At 36.7% G+C, this 23,630-nt stretch overlaps 1 protein-coding gene across 6 annotated transcripts in view; it reads right to left on the bottom strand.

Annotated features, from left to right (window-relative positions):
* Nucleotides 1–23,630, bottom strand: part of MRPL42 (mitochondrial ribosomal protein L42) — a 37,236-nt gene that overhangs the window by 5,682 nt on the left and 7,924 nt on the right. For 5 of the 6 annotated variants that reach the window (XM_082350471.1, XM_082350469.1, XM_082350472.1 and 2 more), the window contains exon 5: nucleotides 18,377–18,540. The exons of the other annotated variant lie outside the window; for it this stretch is intronic. In XM_082350471.1, the coding sequence (XP_082206597.1) occupies nucleotides 18,377–18,540 (164 nt within the window). The remainder of the gene's footprint in view (nucleotides 1–18,376; nucleotides 18,541–23,630) is intronic. 6 annotated transcript variants of the gene reach the window in all.

The raw sequence follows: 23,630 nt of genomic DNA, 5'->3' as shown, positions 1-23,630 counted from the left end.
ATTTCTCCAAAGACAGACAAACGGCCAAAAAGCACATGAAAAGATGCTCAACATCACTAATTATTAGAGAAATGTAAATCAAAACTTCACTAACGTATCACCTCACACTGGTCAGAATGGCCATTATCAAAAAAATCTACAAACAGTAAATGCTGGAGAGGGTGTGGAGAAAAGGAAACCCTCCTCCACTGTTCGTGGGAATGTAAACTGGTACAACCATTATGGAGAACAGACAGAGGTTCCTTAAAAAACTAAAAACAGAACTACCATATCATCTAGCAATCCCACTCCTGGGCATATATCTGGGGAAAACCATAATTCGAAAAGATACATGCACCCCAATGTTCACTGCAGCACTATTTACAGTAGCCAAGACATGGGAGCCACCTAAATGTCCATCGACAAGAGGAATGGATAAAGAAGATGTGGCACATATATACAATGGAATTTTACTCAGCCATAAAAAAGAATGAAATAATGCCATTTGCAGCAACATGGATGGACCTAGAGATTACCATGCTAAGTGAAGTCAGACAGAGAAAGAAGAATATCATATACTAGCACATCTATATGTAGAATCTAATTTTTAAAATGATACAAATGAACTTCTTTACAAAACAGAAACAGACTCACAGATCTCGAAATCAAACTTATGGTTACCAAAGGGGAAACATGGGGGAGAGTGATAAATCAGGAGATTGGGATTAATATATACACACTACTACATATAAAACAGATTAACAAGGACCTACTGTATACCACAGGGAACTCTACTCAATATTCTGTAATAGCCTATATGGGAAAAGAGTCTGAAAAAGGATGTGCGCACACACACACACATACATGATTCACTCTACTGTACACCTGAAACAAACACAATACTGTAAGTCAACTACATTCCAATAAAAACTTAAAAAATTTAAAAATAAATAAATAAATAAATATTATACCATGTTAAAAAAAAAACACTCCAAATATAAAGACACATGTGGGTTAAAAGTAAAAGAATAGAAACAGATACATCATGCAAACCCTAATCAAAAGAAGGCTGAACAGGCTATATTAATACTAGACAAATTAGATTTCAGAATAAGAAATATCAGTGGAAATAAAAAAGAACACTTCATAAAGATAAGGTGTCGATTTATCAAGAGAATATAACAATAAGAAATGAATATACACCTAATAACAGAGCTTCAAAATATATGAAGACAAAACAGAACTGCGAGGAGAAACAGAAAAATCTGTGATTACAGTTGCAGATTTCAACATTCCTCTCATAATAACTGATTAAATAAACAGAAAATTAGTAAGGCTGTAGAAAACTTGAACACTACCACCAGCCAAGTAGACCTAATTGATATTTTTAGAAAACCACCCCCAGCCATGGCACAATATACACTTTCTTTTCAAATACACATTCACTAAGGCAGACAATAATCTGGGACATTAAACAAATCTCAATTAATTTAAAGACTGAAACCATACAAAGTATGTTTCGTGATCACAACAGAATTAAACTAGAAACCAGGAACAGAAAGATATTGGAGGGACTTCCCTGGTGGTCCAGTGGGTAAGACCCTGCGCTCCCAATGCAGGGGACCCAGGTATGATTCCTGCTCGGGGAACTAGATCCCACACACGTGTCACAACTAAGTAACCCGCGTTTCACAACCAAGAGTCCACACACTGCGATCCCGCAACTAAAGATCCCGCATGCCGCAACTAAGACCCAGTGCAGCCAAAATAAATAAATAAATAAAATTTTTAAAAAAAGATATTGGAAAACTTCAAAACATCTGGAAATTAACTCACTGCTAAATAGCTCTTGGGTCAAAGAAGAAATCACAGGGAAATTAGAAAATAGTTTGAAGTGAATGAAAAACAAAACGTATCAAAATTTCTGGGATGTAGCTAACTGTGCTGAAAGGGAAATTTATAGCATTAAACGCTTAAAGAAGACAGACTTCCAAACAATAAGCCTTAAGAAACCGGAAAAAGAACAAATTAAACCCAGAATAAGCAGAAGGAATAAAATAACAGAGCAAAACATTTATGAAATAAAAAACAGAAAAACAATAGAATCAATTAAACCAATAGCTGGTTCTCAAAAAGATCAAAATAACAATGCCAGGAATAAGGAACGTGAGTTCACTACAGATTATAAAAATATTAAAAGAATGAGAAAATATGAACAAATATACAATTTAGATGAAATGGGCAAATACCTTGATATAAACTACCAAAGTTCCCTCAAGATGAAACAAACTAGCTATTGACTACAGTAATAGCCCTAGCTATTGACTACACTAATTGGATTTGTAGTTAAAAATCCTCCCACAAAGAAAACTCCAGACCCAGACAGCTTCACTGGTGAATTCTAACATTAAGAAAGAAATAATAACCATCCTACAAATACTCTTGCAAAAAAACTGAAGAGGAGGGAATACTTCTAAACTCATTCTAAGATACAAGCATTACTTGATACCAAAACCAGGGAAAAATATTATAAAATACAGACCAATATCCCTAAAAACAAAGATGTAAAAATTTTACCCAAAATTTTAACAAATCACAACCAACAATACATTAAAAAAATAATATATCATGATCAACTGGGGTTTAGCCAAGGAATGAAAGTTTGGTTCACATTTAAAATCATTCAATTTAATCCATCATATTAAAGACTAAACAAAAAAATTATATGTTCATCTTAAAAAATAAAGGAAAAGCATCAAACAAAATTCAACACCCACTCATGATAAAAACTCTCCATACTAGGAATAGAAGGGACCTTCTCAACCTGATAAAGGGCATCTACAAAAAGACCCATACTGGCTTCCCTGGTGGCACAGCGGTTGAGAATCCACCTGCCAATGCCCGGGACATGGGTTCGATCCCTGGTCCAGGAAGATCCACATGCCACAGAGCAACTAAGGCCATGCACCACAACTACTGAGCCTGCGCTCTAGAGCTCGTGAGCCACAACTACTGAGCTTGCATGCTGCAACTACTGAAGCCCGCGTGCCTAGAGCCTGTGCCCTGCAACAAGAGAAGCTACAGCAATGAGAAGCCCAAACGCCACAACAAAGAGTAGCTAGCCCCCGCTCACCGCAGCTAGAAAAAGCCCGCACACAGCAACGAAGACACAACTCAGCCAAAAATAAATAAATAAATAAATAAATAAATAAATAAATAAATAAATAAATAAAATTTATTTAAAAAAAAAAGATCCATACTGAACATTGTACTTAATGTTTAGATGATTTTTTTTTAATTTACTTATTTATTTTTGGCTGCACTGGGTCTTTGTTGCTGTGTGCGGGCTTTCTCTAGTTGCAGTGAGTGGGGACTACTCTTCATTGCAGCACACAGACTTCTCATTGCGGTGGCTTCTCTTGTTGCAGGGCACAGGCTCTAGGTGGATGGCCTTCAGTAGTTGTGGCTTGTGGGCTCTACAGCACAGGCTCTGTAGCTGTGGCGCACGGGCTTAGTTGCTCTGTGGCATGTGGAATCTTCCCAGACTAGGGCTCAAACCCATGTCCCCTGCATTGGCAGGTGGATTCTTAGCCACTGTGCCAGCAGGGAAGCCCATACTTAATGTTTAAAGACCCACTAAAACTGGGAAAAGGGCAATGATGTCCACACTCAACACTTCTACTCAACAGTGTACTTAAGGTCCTAAGCAGTGCAACAGGACAAGAGAAAGAAATAAAAAGCATACAGATTGTAAAAGGAGAAGTAAAATTGTCTTTATTCAATGATGGCATGATCATCTATGCAGAAAACTCCTAGGAACATCTTAAAAAGCTACTAGAAGCCAAAGCAATCTTGAAGGAAAAAAACGGAGCTGGAGCAATCAGGCTCCCGGACTTCATACTACAAAGCTACAGTAATCAAGACAATATGGTACTGGTACAAAACAGAAACATATATCAATGGAACAGGATAGAAAGCCCAGAGGTAAACCCACACACCTATAGTCAACTAATCTATGACAAAGGAGGCAAGGATATACAATGGAGAAAAGACAGTCTCTTCAATAAGTGGTGCCGGGAAAACAGGACAGCTACAGTAAAAGAGTAAAATTAGAACACTGTCTAACACCATACACAAAAATAAACTCAAAATGGATTAAAGACCTAAATGTAAGACCAGACACTATAAAACTCTTAGAGGAAAACACAGGAAGAACACTCTTTGACAAATATCACAGCAAGATCTTTTTTGACCCACCTCCTAGAGTAATGGAAATAAAAAGAAAAATAAACAAATGGGACCTAATGAAACTTAAAAGCTTTTGCACAGCAAAGGAAACTATAAACAAGATGAAAAGACAACCCTCAGAATGGGAGAAAATATTTGCAAACAAATCAACGGACAAAGGATTAATCTCCAAAATATATAACAACTCATGCAGCTCAATATTAAAAAAACAAAAAACCCAATCAAAAAATGGGCAGAAGGGGCTTCCCTGGTGGCACAGTGGTTAAGAATCTGCCTGCCAACGCAGGGGACACACGTTCGAGCCCTGGTCCAGGAAGATTCCCACATGCCGCGGAGCAACTAAGCCTGTGCGCCACAACTACTGAGCCTGCACTCTAAAGCCCACGAGCCACAACTACTGAGCCCAAGTGCCAAAACTACTGCAGCCCTCATGCCTAGAGCCCACGCTCTGCAACAAGAGAAGCCCACCCACCGCAACAAAGAGTAGTCCCCGCTCGCCGCAACTAAAGAAAGCCTGCGTGCAGCAACAAAGACCCAACACAGCCAAAGTAAATAAATTAAAAAAAGAAAAAAAATGGGCAGAAGACCTAAATAGACATTTCTCCAAAGAAGACATACAGATGGCCAAGAGGCACATGAAAAGTTACTCAACATCACTAATTATTAGAGAAATGCAAATCAAAACTATAATGAGGTATCACCTCACACCAGTTAGAATGGGCATCATCAGAAAATCTACAAACAACAAATGCTGGAGAGGGTGTGGAGAAAAGGGAACCCTCTTGCACTGTTGGTGGGAATGTAAATTGATACAGCCACAATGGAGAATAGTATGGAGTTTCCTTAAAAAACTAAAAATAGAATTATCATATGACCCAGCAATCCCACTACTGGGCATATACCCAGAGAAAACCATAATTCAAAAAGACACATGCACCCCAGTGTTCACTGCAGCACTATTTGCAATAGCCAGGTCATGGAAGCAACCTAAATGCCCATCGACAGACAAATGGATAAAGAAGATGTGGTACATATATACAGCAGAATATTACTCAGCCATAAAAAGGAACGAAATTGGGTCATTTGTAGAGATGTGGATGGATCTAGAGACTGTCATACAGAGTGAAGTGAGTCAGAAAGAGAAAAACAAATATCGTATATTAACGCATATATGTGGAATCTAGAATAATGGTACAGATGAACGGGTCTGCAAGGCAGAAATAGAGACACAGATGTGGAGAACAAACGTACGGACACCAAAGGGGGAAAGCGGGGGGGTGGTGGGGGGGTCGGATGAATTGGGAGATTGGGATTGACATATAAACACTAATACGTATAAAATAGGTAACTAATAAGAACCTGCTGTATAAAAAAAATAAAATAAAATTGAAAAAAAAAAGCTACTAGAATTATCTCAAGATCACAGGATACAATGTCAATATACAAGAATCCACTGTATTTCTACATATGAATAATAATCCACTGAAAATTTAAATTAAAAATACTATTTACAATAGCATAAAGAATACAAAATGTTTGGGATAAATTTAACAAAAAATGTACAATACTCATGCACTGCAAACTATAAAACACTGTTAAGTGATATTTTTTAAAAGACTTAAATAATGGAGAAATATACTATTTTAATCGATGGGACGATTCAATACTGTTAAGACATCAATTCTCCTGAAATTGATCTAGAGACTGAATGCAATCTTCTTCAAAATACCAGCAGGCTTTTTGTAGAAATGGATAAGCTGATTCTGAAAGTTGTAAGAAAATGCAAAAGACCTATGACTGCTGAGACAACGTTATAAAAAAGAACAAAATTAGAACTTACTCTACCTGGTTTCAAGACTTTAGTTATAATATCCAAAACTGTGTGGTATTCCAAAGATGAACATATATTAATGGAACAAAATAGAGTCCAGGACCCACATGTACAGTTTCAATAAAGGTGTTAGGGCAATTTAATGGGGAAAGATAATATTTTCAACTAGTGGTGTTGGGACAACTGGATATACGTATGCAAAAAAAAAAGATCCCCAACCTATGCCTCATACCATACATAAAAATTAACTCTAAATGGGTTATAGACCTAAATGTTAGACTAAAATTATAAAACTTTGGGAAGAAAACATAGGAGAAAGTCTTAGTGACCTTAGGTTAGGCAAAGATTTTTTAAGTAGGATGCAAAAAGCCTGAAAAATTTGTAAACTGAACTTCACCAAAATTAAAAAACTTCTGATCTTCAAAATACACTATTAAGGACATGAAAAAGCAAGCCACAGACAGGGAGAAAATACTTGCAAAACATTTGTCTCATAAAGGACTTTGATCCACAAGTTTTACACCTTAATAAGAAAACCAATCTGCTTTTTAAAAAATAGGCAAAAGATTTGTACAGATACTTAACCAAGAAACAAAAAAAACAAAAAACCAAATGTATGCATTGCCAATAAGCACATGAAAAGATGCTCAAAATGATTAGTAATTCATTAGGGCAACATAAATTAAAACCTCAATGAAATACTACTATTCACCCAACAGAATGACTGAAATTTTAAAAACTGATGATACCAAGTGTTGGGAAGGATGTAGAGCAACTAGAACTCTCACACTGCTAAGTGGGAATGTAAAATGGTTCAGCCACTTTAACTGTGGCTCATGAATTTAAACATGTCCTTATTACATGACCAAGTAATCCTACCCCTAGATATTTACTTAAGAGAAATAAAAACATGTCCATGCAATGACTTGTACTTGAATGTTTATGCAGCTTTATTTACAGCCAAACAACTGGAAAGAACCCAAAATGTCCAACTGGTTAATAGATAAACAAACTGTGGTCTATCCATACAAGGGAATACTACTCAGAAATAAAAAAGGACAAACTACTGGTATGCACAACAACATGGATGAATCTTGAAAGCACTGTACATAGTGAAATAAGTCAGACACAAAAGGTTATGTACTGTATAATTCCATTTACATGAAATTCTAGAAAGGGTAAAACATGAAATTCTAGAAATCCAGGAAATTCTAGAAAGTGATAGAAAGCAGAGAAGTAATTGCCCCGGGTGAGGGTTATCGGGAGGGAACTGACTGCAAAAGGGCATGGAAGAACTTTCTGGAGTTATGAGAATAGTCTATATTATGATTGTAGTAGTGATTATGAAATGTAGCAGGATGCTATGGTCCTTTCCTCCCATGTCCTCAGCCTGCCTTATGTCTGTGGAAAAACTTTAGCCAAAGAATAAGTTTAATCAGAGAAGTGAGAAAATGCAGAAACAAAGGAAAACAGCCCAACAAGACTAACAGCCCAACAAGACAAGTTTAGTCATTAAGCGTAGTCAAGGACCTTTAGTTCCTTCTCAAGGGCTATAGATAATATTCTGAGCCATATCCTGTGAGCTGTCTTATAGATACTAAAACCCCCACCAGGAGAAAGAAGTTAACTACATGATGACCAGACTGTAGCCATGACATAAGTTTCCACAATTCCGAGAGCTGGCCTCAAAGAAATGGGAACAAACCGACCCTGGAACTGAAGATTAACTGTACTTAAAACAATCAAGATGATGCTGGCCAGACCACTGATAACCAATTTCAAGATGACTGTCAGAGCTGACTGTGCTGTTTCTGCATGTAGCTCCCTCCTTCTGTCTATAAAAGCTTTTGCCCACTGATAGTCAGTGGGGGGGGGGGGTCAGCCTTGGACAGGCAGCAGTAAACCACCCCCACCCTGGGTGCCAGCCTCCAAAATAAAGCAAACTTTCCTTTCCACTAACCTTGCCTCTTTATTGGCTTTTGAGTGGCAAGTAGCCGGACCCCCATTTTCGGTAACAATTATACAACTGTATACATTTGTTAAAACGCATCAAACTGTGTACTTAAACTGTTGAATGCTTTACTTAAAACATTTGTCAAAACTCATGAAGTTGTATACTTAAAACTGGTAAATTTGAAGTATGTAAATTATACCTCAAAAGGGCCTATTTAAGAAAAGATGCTTCAGGGAGTTCCCTGGTGGTCTAGTGGTTAGGATTTGGCACTTTCACTGCCATGGCCCAGGCTCAGTCCCTGGTCGGGGAACTGAGATGCCGCAAGCCAAGTGGCACAGTCAAAAAAAAAAAAAAAAAAAAGATGCTTCTAAAAGAATAAGAAAAACTATGAGTAGGAGACAATGTTAATAATTATCATTACCACATTATTACTGTACATATACTGTATGCCAGGTGCTTAACTTAAATGATTATATTTTTATCTCAAAACCACCAAGTGAATTAGGCATTATTATTTCTATTTTCTTTAATAGATAATAAGATTGAATAACTACCTAGTAAGTAGCAGAGACAAGATGATTTGAGTCAGTCTGGCCTCTTTAACAAAAACTTGTACTCTCAGAAAAGTGTTCTACTTTATTGGAGTTCAAAAAGCACAAAATTGAGTGTAATATGACGTTGGGCTATTCACATAAGTAGAGTTTAACAGTGTTCATCTATGGGAAATAGGGCATTAGTAGGTATAAAAAAGATTTTTATTTTATACTTTAAATACTTCTGAATTGTTTAAAAATATTTTTTAAACAAGTGTTTTATACCTTTCAGTAACATATTTAAGAAGATGTTATGGGGGCTCCCCTGGTGGCGCAGTGGTTAAGAACCCACCTGCCAATGCAGGGGACATGGGTTCGAGCCCTGGTCCGGGAAGATTCCACACGCCGCAGAGCAACTAAGCCCGTGCGCGCCACAACTACTGAGCCTGCACTCTGGAGCCCGCAAGCCACAACTACTGAGCCCGTGTGCCACAACTACTGAAGCCCACGCACCTAGAGCCCGTGCTCCACAACAAGAGAAGCCACTGCAATAAGAAGATCGTGCACCGGAACGAAGAGTAGCCCCCGCTCACCGCAACTAGAGAAGGCCCGCATACAGCAACAAAGACCCAATGCAACCAAAAACAAATAAAAATAAGTTTAAAAAAATGTTTAAAAAGATGTTATATATCTCTAATTATTAAATTCATAATGGGTCCCATTCTTCTGTTATAACTTTAAAATTGTGAAATATTTAGTAAAACATCCTTCTATATACTGCCTGATGTTTAAGAGGCGCTAACATCTAGTAACCAACATTTGAAAATAGCTTACATTAATCCAAAATATATATATGTAGATACCAAATAAATACTTGTTGAGTATCAGTAATCACACATTAGCTTATTTAAAATTTTGAAAGATGATGCATCACAAGGATAATGCCTACAGATTAAAATTTTCTTTATATACATAAGCTAGCATCTGGAGTTTTTCTGTTGAACTCTTTATTAGGAGAGACATTGGGATAATCAATTGTGTCTAATTAAAGTCTGCTTATAGAGGGCAGACAGCAGAAGCAAGAAAAACTACAATCCTGCAGCCTGTGGACCAAAAACCACAGTTACAGAAAGATAGACAAGATGAAAAGGCAGAGGGCTATGAACCAGATGAAGGAACAAGATAAAACCCCAGAAAAACAACTAAATGAAGTGGAGATAGGCAACCTTCCAGAAAAAGAATTCAGAATAATGATAGTGAAGATGATCCAGGACCTCGGAATAAGGATGGAGGCAAAGATTGAGAAGATGCAAGAAATGATTAACAAAGACCTAGAAGAATTAAAGAACAAACAAACAGAGATGACCAATACAATAACTGAAATGAAAACTACACTAGAAGGAATCAATAGCACAATAACTGAGGCAGAAGAACGGATAAGTGACCTGGAAGACAGAATGGTGGAATTCACTGCTGCGGAACAGACTAAAGAAAAAAGAATGAAAAGAAATGAAGACAGCCTAAGGGACCTCTGGGACAACATTAAACGCAACAACATTCGCGTTATAGGGGTCCCAGAAGGAGAAGAGAGAGAGAAAGGACCAGAGAAAATATTTGAAGAGATTATAGTCGAAAACTTCCCTAACATGGGAAAGGAAACAGCCACCCAAGTCCAGGAAGCGCAGAGAGTCCCATACAGGATAAACCCAAGGAGAAACACGCCGAGACACATAGTAATCAAAGTGGCAAAAATTAAAGACAAAGAAAAATTATTGAAAGCAGCAAGGGAAAAACGACAAATAACATACAAGGGAACTCCCATAAGGTTAACAGCTGATTTCTCAGCAGAAACTCTGCAAGCTAGAAGGGAGTGGCATGATATACTTAAAGTGATGAAAGGGAAGAACCTACAACCAAGATTACTCTACCCAGCAAGGACCTCATTTAGATTTGATGGAGAAATCAAAAGCTTTACAGACAAGCAAAAGCTAAGAGAATTCAGCACCACCAAACCAGCTCTACAACAAATGCTAAAGGAACTTCTCTAAGTGGGAAACACAAGAGAAGAAAAGGACCTACAAAAACAAACCCAAAACAATTAAGAAAATGGTCATAGGAACACACATATCGATAATTACCTTAAACGTAAATGGATTAAATGCTCCAACCAAAAGACATAGACTGGCTGAATGGATACAAAAACAAGACCCATATATATGCTGTCTACAAGAAACCCACTTTAGACCTAGGGACCCATACAGACTGAAAGTGAGGGGATGGAAAAAGATATTCCATGCAAATGGAAATCAAAAGAAAGCTGGAGTAGCTATACGCATATCAGATAAAATAGACTTTAAAATAAAGAATGTTACAAGAGACAAGGAAGGACACTACATAATGATCAAGGGATCAATCCAAGAAGAAGATATAACAATTATAAATATATATGCACCCAACATAGGAGCACCTCAATACATAAGGCAACTGCTAACAGCTATAAAAGAGGAAATCGACAGTAACACAATAATAGTGGGGGACTTTAACACCTCACTTACACCAATGGACAGATCATCCAAAATGAAAATAAATAAGGAAACAGAAGCTTTAAATGACACAATAGATCAGATAGATTTAATTGATATATATAGGACATTCCATCCAAAAACAGCAGATTACACATTCTTCTCAAGTGCGCATGGAACATTCTCCAGGATAGATCACATCTTGGGTCACAAATCAAGCCTCAGTGAATTTAAGAAAATTGAAATCATATCAAGCATCTTTTCTGACCACAACGCTATGAGATTACAAATGAATTACAGGGAAAAAAACGTAAAAAAGACAAACACATGGAGGCTAAACAATACGTTACTAAATAACCAAGAGATCACTGAAGAAATCAAAGAGGAAATAAAAAAATACCTAGAGACAAATGACAATGAAAACACGACGACCCAAAACCTATGGGATGCAGCAAAAGCAGTTCTAAGAGGGAAGTTTATAGCTATACAAGCCTACCTCAAGAAACAAGAAAAATCTCAAGTAAACAATCTAACCTTACACCTAAAGAAACTAGAGAAAGAAGAACAAACAAAACCCAAAGTTAGCAGAAGGAAAGAAATCATAAAGATCAGAGCAGAAATAAATGAAATAGAAACAAAGACAACAGTAGCAAAGATCAATAAAACTAAAAGTTGGTTCTTTGAGAAGATAAACAAAATTGATAAGCCATTAGCCAGACTCATCAAGAAAAAGAGGGAGAGGACTCAAATCAATAAAATCAGAAATGAAAAAGGAGAAGTTACAACAGACACCGTAGAAATACAAAGCATCCTAAGAGACTACTACAAGCAACTCTATGCCAATAAAATGGACAGCCTGGAAGAAATGGACAAATTCTTAGAAAGGTATAACCTTCCAAGACTGAACCAGGAAGAAACAGAAAATATGAACAGACCAATCACAAGTAATGAAATTGAAACTGTGATTAAAAATCTTCCAACAAACAAAAGTCCAGGACCAGATGGCTTCACAGGTGAATTCTAGCAAACATTTAGAGAAGAGCTAACACCTATCCTTCTCAAACTCTTCCAAAAAATTGCAGAGGAAGGAACACTCCCAAACTCATTCTATGAGGCCACCATCACCCTGATACCAAAACCAGACAAAGACACTACAAAAAAAGAAAATTACAGACCAATATCACTCATGAATACAGATGCAAAAATCCTCAACAAAATACTAGCAAACAGAATCCAACGACACATTAAAAGGATCATACACCACGATCAAGTGGGATTTATCCCAGGGATGCAAGGATTCTTCAATATACGCAAATCAATGTGATACACCATATTAACAAATTGAAGAATAAAAACCATATGATCATCTCAATAGATGCAGAAAAAGCTTTTGACAAAATTCAACACCCATTTATGATAAAAACTCTCCAGAAAGTGGGCATAGAGGGAACCTACCTCAACATAATAAAGGCCATATATGACAAACCCACAGCAAACATCATTCTCAATGGTGAAAAACTGAAAGCATTTCCTCTAAGATCAGGAACGAGACAAGGATGTCCACTGTCACCACTATTATTCAACATAGTTCTGGAAGTCCTAGCCACGGCAATCAGAGAAGAAAAGGAAATAAAAGGAATACAAATTGGAAAAGAAGAAGTAAAACTGTCACTGTTTGCAGATGACATACTATACATAGAGAATCCTAAAACTGCCACCAGAAAACTGCTAGAGCTAATTAATGAATATGGTAAAGTTGCAGGATACAAAATTAACGCACAGAAATCTCTTGCATTCCTATACACTAATGATGAAAAATCTGAAAGAGAAATTATGGAAACACTCCCATTTACCATTGCAACAAAAAGAATAAAATACCTAGGAATAAACCTACCTAGGGAGACAAAAGACCTGTATGAAGAAAACTATAAGACACTGATGAAAGAAATTAAAGATGATGCCAACAGATGGAGAGATATACCATGTTCTTGGATTGGAAGAATCAACATTGTGAAAATGACTATACTACCCAAAGCAATCTACAGATTCAATGCAATCCCTATCAAATTACCAATGGCATTTTTTACGGAGCTAAAACAAATCATCTTAAAATTTGTAAGGAGACACAAAAGACCCCGAATAGCCAAGGCGGTCTTGAGGGAAAGGGATGGAGCTGGAGGAATCAGACTCCCTGACTTCAGATTATACTACAAAGCTACAGTAATCAAGACAATATGGTACTGGCACAAAAACAGAAACATAGATCAATGGAACAAGATAGAAAGCCCAGAGATTAACCCATGCACCTATGGTCAACTAATCTATGACAAAGGAGGCAAAGATATACAATGGAGAAAAGACAGTCTCTTCAATAAGTGGTGCTGGGAAAACTGGACAGCTACATGTAAAAGAATGAAATTAGAATACTCCCTAACACCATACACAAAAATAAACTCAAAATGGATTCAAGACCTAAATGTAAGACCGGACACTATAAAACTCTTAGAGGAAAACATAGGAAGAACACTCTTTGACATAAATCACAGCAAGATCTTTTTTGATCCACCTCCTAGAGTAATGGAAATAAAAAGAAAAATAAACAAATGGGACCTAATGAAACTTCAAAGCTTTTGCACAGCAAAGGAAACCATAAACAAGACGAAAACACAACCCTCAGAATGGGAGAAAATATTTGCAAATGAATCAACGGACAAAGGATTAATCTCCAAAATATATAAACAGCTCATTCAGCTCAATATTAAAGAAACAAACACCCCAATCCAAAAATGGGCAGAAGACCTAAATAGACATTTCTCCAAAGAAGACATACAGATGGCTATGAAGCACATGAAAAGATGCTCAACATCACTAATTATTAGAGAAATGCAAATCAAAACTACAATGAGGTATCACCTCACTCCTGTTAGAATGGGCATCATCAGAAAATCTACAAACAACAAATGCTGGAGAGGGTGTGGAGAAAAGGGAACCCTCTTGCACTGTTGGTGGGAATGTAAATTGATACAGCCACTATGGAGAACAATATGGAGGTTCCTTAAAAAACTAAAAATAGAATTACCATATGACCCAGCAATCCCACTACTGGGCATATACCCAGAGAAAACCGTAATTCAAAGACACATGCACCCGAATGTTCATTGCAGCACTATTTACAATAGCCAGGCCATGGAAGCAACCTAAATGCCCATCAACAGACGAATGGATAAAGAAGAGGTGGTACATATATACAATGGAATATTACTCAGCCATAAAAAGGAACGAAATTGAGTCATTTGCTGAGACGTGGATAGATCTAGAGAATGTCATACAAAGTGAAGTAAGTCAGAAAGAGAAAAACAAATATCATATATTAATGCATGTATGTGGAACCTAGAAAAATGGTACAGATGAGCCGGTTTGCAGGGCAGAAGTTGAGATACAGATGTAGAGAACGGACATATGGACACCAAGGGGGGAAAACTGCGGTGGAGTGGGGATGGTGGTGTGCTGAATTGGGCGATTGGGATTGACATGTATACACTGATGTGTATAAAATTGATGGCTAATAAGAACCTGCAGTATAAAAAAACAAACAAACAAAACAACTAATACTAAACTTTCATTGGGTTATTTGTATGGAAATATGTTAATATAAATGTTTCAGACATTACATGAAATTTCTAAAAATCTTATATTTGTATTTGTATGGAAATACGTATGGAAATATGTTAATATAAATGTTTCAGACATTACATGAAATTTCTAAAAATCTTAAAAAAAAAAAAAAAAGTCTGCTTATAACTGAAAGTGCCTAGAAATCCTGATGGGACAAGACATACTACAGAGATTAAATTAATTAGCAGTCAAAGCTAATTAGCAGTAATAAGATTAAATAAGTAATAAGATTAAACATAGGTGGGGTACTAGACAAAAATGTCTGGAGATAACATGTTTGGTTTTAAGACTCCCCAATGGTCTTCTTGCCTTCAGTCTTGCCCCCTTCATGTTACACATCTACAGAGGATATTCATAACTTTAGCGATTTGGTTATGAACAAAAGATGGCAAAAAAACTGCAGCAACATGAAACATGCAGGAAAGAAACAGGTACTGAAAGCCATTATAGAAAAATTTCAAGGTGGGGCCTGAACTAAAGTATCTACCTAATGGGACAGAAATAAAAGATAAACATGAACAATGTTATGAATCATGGAAAGAAATCTTAGAATACAGCAGTGATTTAGATACATGGCTATATAATGGCTTGCTAATTTGTTTTCCCATAACCTAACTTACAATTACAAAGAGGGAAAAACCCAGACTGCATGCATAAACAAAGAGGATACTAAATAAGAAAGAAAAATCAAGGAAGGGGACATAAAACAGACGCAGAAATTGAAAGACACTATGGTGGTCAAGAGATGAATGGATAAAGAAGATGTGGTAAATACATACAATGGAATATTACTCAGCCATAAAAAAGAATGAAATTCTGCCACTTGCAGCGACGTAGATGGACCTAGATAGTATTATGGGTTTTTTTTTAAACTTTAGTTTTATTTATCTATTTATTTTTTGCCACGCAGTGTGGCTTGCGGGATCTTAGTTCCTGACCAGGGATTGAACCTATGCCCTCAGCGGTGAAAGCGTGAAGTCCTAACCACTGGACCACCAGGGGATTCCCAGTATTAAGTTTAGTGAAACAAGTCAGACAGAGAAAGACAAATATTCTATGTTATCACTTATATGTGAAATCTAAAAAGTAAAACAAACAAATGTATATAACAAAACAGAAACAGAAGACTCACATAAATAGCAAACAAACTAGTGGTTACCAGTGGGGAGAGAAAAGGGGACGGGGCAAGATAGACGTATGGGATTAAGAAACACAAACTGCTATGTATAAAATAAATAAACAACAAGGATATATTGCACAACACAGGAAAATATAGCCATTATTTTGTATTAACTTTAAATGGAGTATAATCTATAAAAATATTCAATCACTATGTTGTACACTAATAATGTAACATTGTAGGTTGACTGTATTTCAACAAATAAATAAAAACAAATATTGTTTTACCTTAAAAAAAAAAAGGCACTACAGGGGACTTCCCTGGTGGCACAGTGGTTAAGAATCCGCCTGCCAATGCAGGCAACACGGGTTCGAGCTCTGGTCCGGGAAGATCCCACATGCCGCGGAGCAACTAAGCCCGTGTGCCACAACTACTGAACCTGTGCTCTAGAGCCCATGTGCCACAACTACTGAGCCCGCGCGCCTAGAGCCCGTGCTCCACAACAAGGGAAACCACCACAATGAGAAGCCCGCTCCCACTCGCCGCAACTAGAGAAAGCCCGCATGCAGCAATGAAGACCCAACAGAGACAAAAATAAATACATAAAATAAATAAATTTATTTAAAAAAAAAAAGGCACTACAGTGGCCAAAAAAAATCACAGATTTTTTCCTTGGGAAATTGATACAGAAATATCACTTTTACTACGGAAAGATTATTAAGGGAGGGGCTTTTTAAGACAGGAAAAGAAGAGCTGTGTTTTGTTGTAATGAATTTAAAAGTTTGGACAGATATCTAGTTAGTAATATTCTAAGAACAATGACATTGGGAATAAGGCTGAGGAAATTAAAAAATGTATAATGGAGCAGGTTGCATGTCATCTATATAATGAATGTAATTGAAGCTCTCAGAACAAATTTTAGCAAGACATGGAGTATAAGGCAGAGCCCTGAGGAATCTCTATTGTAACTACAGATAAGGGAGAAAGTACCTTCTAAAGAGAAACTAAAAATGTAAACCAAGCTCCAGGTCCATACAGGCAGCTGCTTTCAGAATTGCTCCCCACCAGATGATCCACAGAGTCTTCAGACCCAACATAACCAACAATAGGTTTATCTTCCTCACTCTCTGTTTCCCCGCTTGTATGAGTGGCACCACCATCTACCTGAACACCTCTGTCAGAAACTTGAGAGGTCTCCTACCTCTTCCTTATCTCTCCCTACCCACATCAAGTCCGGTGAACTACTGCTGTTAACTACAGTTCTTAAACATAGTCCTCTCTTTAACTTTCCCCCTTTCTGTTCCCGTTGCTGGTCCTTTCATGTAGATCTTCAACAAATTTCACCTGGACTATTGTAACAGTTTCATAGCAAGTCCCCCTGACTCCAATCTTTCCATGCATCACCTTATCCCAAATACAGAACCTACTTAAGGATTTCCTAATGCATAAACTTTGGGGATGTCAGTTTGATTCTTAGAATTTGGCAATGAAAATAAAACCTAAACTCCTCAGCACAACACAAAATCCTTCATAAGACCCTTTTTACATTCCCTCCTCATATTCTGGGTCCCATCCAAGCTGAACTACTTGCAGTTTCCCCAGCTTACTCTATGACATACTGTTCTCAGCCTGTGAAGCCTTTTCCCCATTCTCCATGGCTAACTCCTAACCATCCTTCAAATGTCAATCTCTTGATTTGTTTATTTACTCTATCTTCCTTCCTTGACTATAAACAACTTACAAACAACGATTGTGTTTTTGATCACCCATCACTTCAAGCAGCTGAATGACTGCATATTCATTAATTCCATAAGCATGTCCTGCCATAAATGTGCCAGCCCAGTGCTAGTTACTGGGTGAATAAAAGCAAAGTGAATAAAACAAGTGAATAAAAACAAAGTTTGCTCAAACAAACAATTTTAAAAAGCCACTTCTTAGTTTTAGTTTCTTAGTTTAGTAGGGAATAAGATAGATATGAAAGAAATAAGAATCAAAAGAAGTAAACAAATTAAAGCCAGAGTTAGATACGAGGTAAGAATCAATGTAATAAAATGTGAGTACTTGGAAACAGAGGGGCAACTGTAGTTCCTAAAGGAACTGAAAAATATATATACTGCCCAATCATTTGCTGTACCCCAAGTTTTTCTGCAATAACTCAAAATCTGTTAAATAAATGGATAGAGGGCTGAGGACAAGATCAAGTATTCATTAAGAAGATGAATAAAAACAATACATAAAATGACTACATCACAGAATGGAAAAATTTTCAAGAACTCTTGCAAAATTCCCTGAAAGCTTTGGTTAAACTCCCCCACTAAAATAAAGGAAAAGAAGTACTATTTCATTTTAGCTACTCTATATATGTAGATTTAAAAATACAATTTAATAGGTGATCATACTGGGTGTTAATTCCTTCATGCAAAGTACAACCTCAGAAGTTTGTTAACAGAAGAAAAGTTATGTATTTCTTTAGTGTTCAGTGAGAGTTGAAGAAGAAAAGAAAATAGAACTTACTGTCCACGAGGATACCAACGGTGTTTAGTAGTAAAGAACATTTTGCTAAGTTGTTCTATCATGGGTCCTTGCTCTAAGTGTTCACCTTTTTCTTCTAATCTGGTTTTCAGCACTAGATCATGTGTTTCTTCATTATTCTGCACAGGATCTGGCCGAGGGATAGGCTGCAAAATCATCAGCAATGAACAACATCAAAATGTAGGAATGTTAGCCAGCATCTGATTGAGTTTACAGTAAAATAATTACCACACTGAGTACTTCATTATCGTACCTAAAGGTGGGTAAATAAATCATCAGAACAGTTTCACTTAGTTGCACTTTTCATTAAAGAATCAGAATTTTTTTTTTGGCCACACCATGCAGGATCTTCGTTCCCTGACCAGGGATCGAACCCATGCCCCCTGCAGTGGAAGCACAGAGTCCTAACCACTGGACCGCCAGGGAATTCCCCAGAAATATTTTTCTTCTCATATCAAGTTTTGGGTTTCCTTTCCAATAATAAAGTTCTTATTTAAAGTTATTTTCCCCCAATAATAAAGTACTTATTACTTTATTTTCTATTTCTCAAAACTATAAATTGTGCCCATTATTATTTTTTAACTTAAAAGTTTAGTCTCTACCTTGCATACCATTAAAGTAAGAGACAATGAAAAACCTTTAATAGAAAATGACATTTCTTATATCCAAAAGAAGCAGGAAATTTTTCAATGTTTTCATTTTAGGTGCCTGAAATGCCATCAAATGATGCTTTATGGTAATTCGAGTAGTTTTTTCCCCCAAAGACATTAATTACTAAAAAAAATCTCATCTCCTCCCAACACATGAGTGATATAACATATGCCCATCAGCAACGCTGGCTGACTAAAGCCCTTAAAAATCAGTGTCTTGGAAAGTCAAGCTACCTATATTTTAAATATTAAGTGATAACATATGTAACACAAGACTGTAACATTGCCTTGCTTTACAAATACCATATATATGTATTACAACACAATGAAAACCTGAATTTACCATCAAAAAGGAAACAATTCAAACACAGATGTCTTTACATTCACACACTGTTAATGACAACCGCTACATTCTACCACTGTACTGAATGTTACAGCATAGATTCATATTTATTTAGTTTATGTACATGAAAAAATAAAAGCTCTTTAGAAGGCAATATATAAGTACATGATGGTGGCACAACTGACTAAGTACTATAGAGATGCAAATTAACAAAGATATTAGTGAGAAATAGAACAGGAGCCAAGTCAGAGCCTTGTCACAGAGTGCAGAATGAATTCTAGAAGGAATAACAAACATTATAAATAAAGCAAAGTAGGTAAAAACATACAATAAGCAGGTGATCTTAAAAAATGGATCTCGAGAAATCAGATTATGAAAAGCTTTCAAAGTTAGATTTAAGTGTAACAATTTGATTTAAGTAGAAATAAGGAACCACTTCCTTAGTGCGGGAGGGAATAAAGAGAAAGTATAATGAAGAGGTCAAGAATTGGGCTTTGGTCAATAACTACTATCTCTGTGACCTTGGAAGAGTTATTTAAGCTCTTAATCTCCCTTACTCCCTAAGGAGTAATTATCTACCTAATAAGGGTTTGATGAGGATTAAGTGAAATAACATGCTGAGCTGTCCCTCATACTCTTTGAGTTCAACAATGGTAGGTAGCTGTTAACATTTATTTTAAGGCCTCAAACAGGAAAACAGTGATATAAATTTATTTAAAGAAAAAGCGCTCCTTAGACATTTTAAGTAATTTTATATGATCATCTCTTACATGTAGAGTGAAATATTAATATTTAAGTGTCTTTGCAAGTTACTATCAGACCCTGAGGTATACTAGCAAAGGCTAGATTAGAGCCTATAGTTTTCTTTTAGGTTACTATACTTGTTGCTAAAGATCAAATGTTTTAACTATTATCAAACAGTTATTTTCAAGTGTTAATAAATGTTCACTGTCTCTCTTCCTATTCCCAACAGGCTCAATTCTAATATATCACAAATTCTCTCTGCTTTGTATTTCTTTTCCAGGCACACAGATAAAAGACATTGGAATTAATGGCTTCTTCGAAGTCTAAACCAAAAGCCTCTGCAGACTCAGAACTGATTTTTAGGTTGTATTTGATCTCCTTGATCAAACTTCAAAGAAAGGGTACATGAATATTTCAGTAAAAGGTAAAAACTAAAATAAAACTGAATTTCAACTGTAAAAAAAACATTCAGAACTGTCATCCTGAATTTCCCTTGTTTTTCTTAAGAATTTTCAAATTTGACTTTTGAAATTTTCCACCTAATCAACCACTAAAAAGAATTTCCTAGTACTTACATTTTTACTTTATTTTTCCAAATCATTATTTTTTTGCCCCTGGTTTAAAATCTTTATCTTCCTAAACCAGAAATCCTGAATTCTAGAAAAATATTTTTAGTTTTAATAAAACACATACCTGGCCGAAACAGAAAGAAGGATCTTTTTACCTGGATCCATGGAAAATAATCAACATCTTTTAGATTCAAATGTAAATTACCAGAAAACCAAAGATACAAATCATCTTAACTTTCCTAAAGCCAGTGTCAGTAGGTGTTTCTACTTATGACCAGGATCTCTGTATGCAATATGCTTTCCAGGGCCTAGAGAATGAAAGGGTCCACTAGAGTTGCAGCTACTTCCTTGAGAAAAGAAGAAAATCAAATCTAAATTTTAAGTCACCTTTAAATATAGTTATTTAATGTTATGTACTACCTTCATGAAATTTGTAAATCTGGATTCAAAAAGAACATATTTTAACAGTAATATGTTTTCGAGAATGTTTCTTATTGTAAATAAAGTCCAATCTATAATTTATTACTTGAGAAACAAAAAATTTCCATGCTTCTCCATGTAAATATCTCTTAGCCTTAAAACAGAAAACGCTTAAGCATGAAAAGAGAGAGCCAAATTTATTTATTTAATCAACAATAGTTATTGTGCACCTACCAAGTATAGGTATTATTCCAGGTGCTGAGGATATAGCAGGGAACAAAACAGACAATGCCCTGTCCTCATGGAGCTTACATTTTAATGGAGGGAGACAGACAGAAAAGCAAGAAAATATCCAGTGCGCCAGAAATGATAAATGCTATTAAGAAAAGTAAAGCAAAGTGAAGGACAATAGGGATTCCAGGGGCAGGGGTACTATTTTAAATGTAATGGCAAGGAAGGTCTCTAGGTAACAAATAAGGAAAGATCTTAAGGAAAGATCTAAAGGAAAGGGAATAAACTATGAGGATTTCTGGGGGAAAAGCATTCCAGGCAGAGGAAGCAGTAACTATAAAGGCCCTGAGGCAGGAGCTTCCTAAGTACTTACCTTAAAGAACAGCATGGAGGCCAGTGTGGTAGCAGTAGAGTGATTAGTGTGAACTGACAGGAGTGATCTCCTAGACTAGAGAGAGGAATACTGAGGACATGGGAGAGGAGACAACTGATACAACAAAGGGAGTTCAACAGAAAAAGAGGCAGGGAGATGGGTATGTATGCAAGGGAGTGATTATGATGATGACCATGGAATCTATGCTGGGTAAGGAAAGAAGTGAGAATGTACAAGATACATGAAGGACTGTGAAAAAGTGGTTCAATCAATTGATGCAGGTCTTAATGAGGGGATGAATAATTCCTGAAGCTGGGAAACTAGGGGGAGTTGGTAGTAAGCTAGTGGAATTCTTAAAAATCTAGATTGGGAGGAAGGAGTAGGAGTTATTTGTGATTAAAACATCTCTAGGGTACAACCACAGGATTGGGGGGCTCCACTCCCATGCGGAAAAAAGATCAAAAAGTAAGAGGCTGGGGTAGTAGACAGATCATCTACATGGACACTGAAATAACAAAGAATTAGGACACAGTGTTGGAGAGTGTGAGAGTACATCTAAAATCTTCAAAGAAGAGTGGAGGGATGGGGGACACGTGAGGGTGAGGAGAAGTGAATTGCGGGATGACAGATAACAGCAAAAGAAAAAAGATAAGTAGATGGTATGGTTTAATGATACAAACTACAAAGCTAGAAATTGTTAGGGAGGAGGAAAGATGATCTGGATATGACAGTGAAGAGCCACAGGGACACCTATTCCATCTCTACGCTCAGTAGTAAAAGGGTTTAGGAGAGAAAAGCACAACTACTTAAGAGTGCTAGGGAAGCAATGACACCAGGGTACAGCCAAGTTTCTGTTAGAGTCAGAAGGTGAAGGCAACATTCTGGAAGAAGTTAAGGTTATGAGAGATTTTAATGATGATAATAAGTTCTAAAAGTACAGTGGAAAAGTTTTGAGAGTTGGGAAGGATAGGAAAAGCATCAGATTCAGGGATGCAAAGAGCCATATGGGGATGAGAGTTTGGATACTGAGAAATGACCACACAGTCCTGGGCTTCTTAGTATAAACTGCTAAAACAAGGATAAAGCACGTAACCAGAAATATAACAAAAAATAACAATGTAAGAAGGCACAATATAGTATGAGCTAGAGGTTTACAGGCCAAAAGTCAGTGACTTACTCCTATTTTCTACACACAGTCCAAAGAAATGAAACAAAAAAGGAATACTGGAATATTGCTTATGGTATCTAGCTAGAATACAAAGCAGGCAGACAAAATGGTGAGGTTTTAAAAAGGGAATACAAACTAGTAAAATAACATTAATTTGTTTTGTCAAACCGGTACTCTGGCCCTAATGATGATTTTTAAAAATAGGTATCACTAGATGCATCATGTGACGAATTATTTTCTCCTCAAAAAGCAAATCAAACATTACGAAATATAGTAGAATAGGGCTTAAAGAAATAAGAAGAAGCTATTCATATATAAAATAATAAAAAGACTTGGGTCAAGTTAAATTACATTAAAAATAAAAACAAAACCTCCTTTATCTAGTGCCTGGCTTTCGAAGAAATATGGAAAAAATTAAACTAGGCCACTTAAAATATATGCCCATGTTGGCCCATTAGAAAAAAATAACCAGGGGCTTCCCTGGTGGTGCAGTGATTGAGAATCTGCCTGCCAGTGCAGGAGACGTGGGTTCGAGCCCTGGTCCGGGAAGATCCCACATGTCGCGGAGCAACTAAGCCCGTGCGCCACAACTACTGAGCCTGCACTCTAGAGCCTGTGAGCCACAACTACTGAGCCCACAAGCCACAACTACTGAAGCCCACACGCCTAGAGCCCATGCTCCGCAACAAGAGAAGCCACCGCCATGAGAAGCCTGCGCACCACAACGAAGAGTAGCTC

The sequence above is a fragment of the Balaenoptera borealis genome (assembly GCF_965194805.1).
Source record: "Balaenoptera borealis genome assembly, chromosome: 13".
Lineage (NCBI taxonomy): Eukaryota > Metazoa > Chordata > Mammalia > Artiodactyla > Balaenopteridae > Balaenoptera > Balaenoptera borealis.
The sequence above is the reverse complement of the archived record's forward strand: the minus strand, read 5'-3'. Positions and strand labels throughout refer to the sequence as shown.